This window comes from Nicotiana tomentosiformis, chromosome 6 (genome assembly GCF_000390325.3).
Source record: "Nicotiana tomentosiformis chromosome 6, ASM39032v3, whole genome shotgun sequence".
NCBI lineage: Eukaryota > Viridiplantae > Streptophyta > Magnoliopsida > Solanales > Solanaceae > Nicotiana > Nicotiana tomentosiformis.
Genome location: NC_090817.1, coordinates 19,574,452 through 19,577,699, shown reverse-complemented (window position 1 = coordinate 19,577,699; position 3,248 = coordinate 19,574,452). Strand labels below are relative to the sequence as shown.

The window sequence follows — 3,248 nt, the reverse complement described above, 5'->3', positions numbered from 1 at the left end:
CACAAGTTAATTTTATGAATAGTCATTCAACTTTTTAATTTACTTTATTAAAATTATAAAATTATTTTCTTAATGAAAAAATTAGTTACATTATGCTTATATATCACGGACGATAAAAAAATATTAAATTTATGATTTCGATGCAATAAATTAAAAGTGAGATGACTATCCCGGAACGTAAAAAGTATAATGCATCCTCTTCTTAAATCAAATTAACTAATTAACTTTATATTAGTTAAATCCAAAAGTAAGGGAGATGGAAGTTTAAAAAAGAAAAATTAAATATTGGATGACGAGTGAAAGGGCTCATGGGTTTCCATGTATTTTTCATTTTTTTGGCCTTTGCAATCCAGACGAAGTGTGACCATTAATTAAGTATCCTTATTATAGTTTTGTATTATATAGTACAAATACTTTATTTATACACGCTAAATTTGCAATACATACAAAAAACCAGTATCTATATTCTATAGGCGCGTCTTAAAAAAGCAGTATATATATAGACCTCAACTCAAACCTCTTCCTTCATCTCCTCTTCAACGCTACTTTTATCTTTCCACCTTCTACTTTCACCTCTGTTTCCACAGAATATACAGATTATTACTTCATCTTTCACTTTATCTAAGACCATATAACAAGACCAAGTGTTTGGATTGAACATTCTGATATTTGTATCCAGTTTCAGGAACAATCTTGATATTAACATATTTAGGTATGTCTCCAAATTTCCCTCTTTTTTTCTTTAGTGGGGTTTTAATTTTTTCCTTTTTTAAGTGGGGTTTTTGGTATTTTTACCTTTCTTGCTGGGGGTGATCATTTTGTCTATACGTGGAGTATTCCTATAAGGATTTTATGGGCATTGAATATGAATTTGGATGAAGGTGTCATCAATTTTCTGTGAAAAATCAAATCTTTGTTAGTGTCTTGTCTAAACTTTTATCAGTGTTGTCTGTTTCTAATATTTCCTCTGGAGTGAAGACATGGAGAAAGAAGGATTGGACAATTTTTTTTATTTACAGCTGCATAGCTAGCAAACTTTACATGTGCTTCTTTGTATTCTCCACCTAATTTTGTAGTTTTATGTATCCTGACGAATTTTGATCTTAATAGGACAAAAGATTATACCTTTCTGGAGTTGGTTTTTAAGAACAAAGAGCTGTAGTACTTACCTTGTAAAATATGACCCCTAAATTTTTGTTTTATTTCTTGACAACTTAATTACCTCTTTAATTTAGTGGTATTGGTACCAGTCATCCCGTTTTTACAACAACAACAATCCAGTTGCATCCCCAAGTGGGGTCTGGGAGGGTAGTGTACGCAGATCTTACCCCTATTCGGAGAAGGCAAAAAAGTTATTTCCGATAGACTCTCTCTTCAAAAAAGAGAAAAAGAAACGGTTGAACAAGTAACATTGACAAATAGGCAAGAAAGGTAGTAACAACAATCTTTTCTGATGGAGTCGTCCCGTTTTTACTTTTTGTTTATTAATGGCGTCATGAGTTGACCTAATGATAGAGATTCTTATCTAGAGCACACTTGAGATTGCTAAGGAATTTTCTTATGAGTTATGGATTGGTTGATTATTAGTACTTGATACTGATTAATTGCCCTATAATGAAAGATTACTTATACTGATTCATGTATTACTTTCAATCATAAGTAGTAAAATAAAGGGAGTTGGAGTGTGTGTGTGTGTTGGGGGGGGGGGGGGGATGGAAAGGTTAATGAGTAAAAGGAGTAATTTAAAACATTTTTAGAGACTGTTTTTAGAGATGTGTGTGTTTAGATTGTCAAATTTTCTTATGCATACAGATAATTGTTGCTTCACTAGATAATCAAGAACCATTGGTGCCTGGAGGCATATGGTATTAGTTTGGACCGATATATGGTCAAACCTCTCTATAATAACCTTATTTGTTCTAATATTTTTTGGTTGTTAAAGTGAAGTGCTGTTATAGAGAATATATATTATAAAATAACATCGGTTTCGAAAAAAGTGTGGCTTTTATTTAGAAATATTATTATAGAGAGGTATGATTGTAGATGTATGAAATTAAATCCTCTTCGGTGGAACGAGATCTTGCCACGTAAATGTTTCTCAGCAACCTATATTTGGAGAGTTTGTGGACAACATAGTTTCTTTTGATGGATTAGAATTAATAAGGTCCTCATATATTTAATATTGTGTAGGGCCTTTTCTTTTTGGCCTAACCCCCTTAATAGTTTGGTTTTGGCCAAACTTTTGAATCATTATGCAGTTTGATATGAGAAAAGAAATGTTGCCTTATAAACTTCACATGTTTATTGTTTGCAGAGTTCTATTCTAGTTCTTGTTTTCATAAATTTCCACCTTTTTCCGCATTGCTGCTGTCTTATCCTGGAATCTAACCTTGTTCATCTTGGCATATGTTTAACAGGCATATATTAGCAAACAGAGAATTACATCAAGAAGCATAATATGGCCTTAGAGCAGCTTTTCCAGGAGGAAATAACAGACACCAACTTTGAGGAACACGATATTTCGTTGGAGAAGTGTAAGACAGTTGACGATAAGCTTGACGACAATCTCTCTGGAGGTTTTGAGTGTAACATATGCTTGGATCTTGTGTATGATCCTGTTGTTACATTCTGTGGTCACCTTTATTGTTGGCCTTGCATCTACAAATGGATTCATTTTCAGAGCAAATCGTCCGAAAATACTGATCACCAACAGCCACAATGTCCTGTTTGCAAAGCTGAAGTCTCTCAGAAAACGTTGATTCCACTCTTTGGTCGCGGCCAGTCTACAAAACCATCTGAAGACAAAGCCCCGAATCTTGGTATTGTCATACCACAACGGCCTCCTAGTCCGAGATGTGGGGGTCAGACACCGATAGCAACTAACGAATCACATCCATCGCAGCAACCTTATACTTCTAGCTACATGTCCGAACCTATGCTAAGTCCTGGTGGCACGACGACAGGGGAATTGGTTTATGCGCGGATGTTTGGAAACTCATCGACTACTTTATATACATATCCGAGCTCATATAATCTAGCAGGAAGAAGTAGTCCAAGGTTAAGAAGGCAACTATCACAGGCTGATAGATCACTTAGCAGAATCTGTTTTTTCCTATGTTGTTGTTTAGTAACTTGTCTTCTCTTGTTCTGACCACTTTCTCTTTCTCTGATTGCTCAAACTTTGTAAAATTACTTAGTACTGTAATAGATACAATTTCTAAGTGAAATTTGAATTTTTCATGATTAAA

At 34.2% G+C, this 3,248-nt stretch overlaps 1 protein-coding gene across 1 annotated transcript; it reads left to right on the top strand.

Moving 5' to 3' along the window:
- The first annotated feature begins 520 nt into the window (after positions 1–520).
- On the top strand, positions 521–3,248 carry LOC104087114 (E3 ubiquitin-protein ligase RMA1H1-like). Its single transcript, XM_009591516.3, has 2 exons — positions 521–712; positions 2,418–3,248. Exon 2 carries the CDS (start codon positions 2,459–2,461, stop codon positions 3,149–3,151), a length of 693 nt encoding a protein of 230 aa, XP_009589811.1. The 5' UTR covers positions 521–712; positions 2,418–2,458; the 3' UTR covers positions 3,152–3,248.

Excerpts from the sequence above, each read along its gene's own strand:
- LOC104087114 (XM_009591516.3), top strand. The coding sequence starts at position 2,459 with ATGGCCTTAGAGCAGCTTTTCCAGGAGGAAATAACAGACACCAACTTT.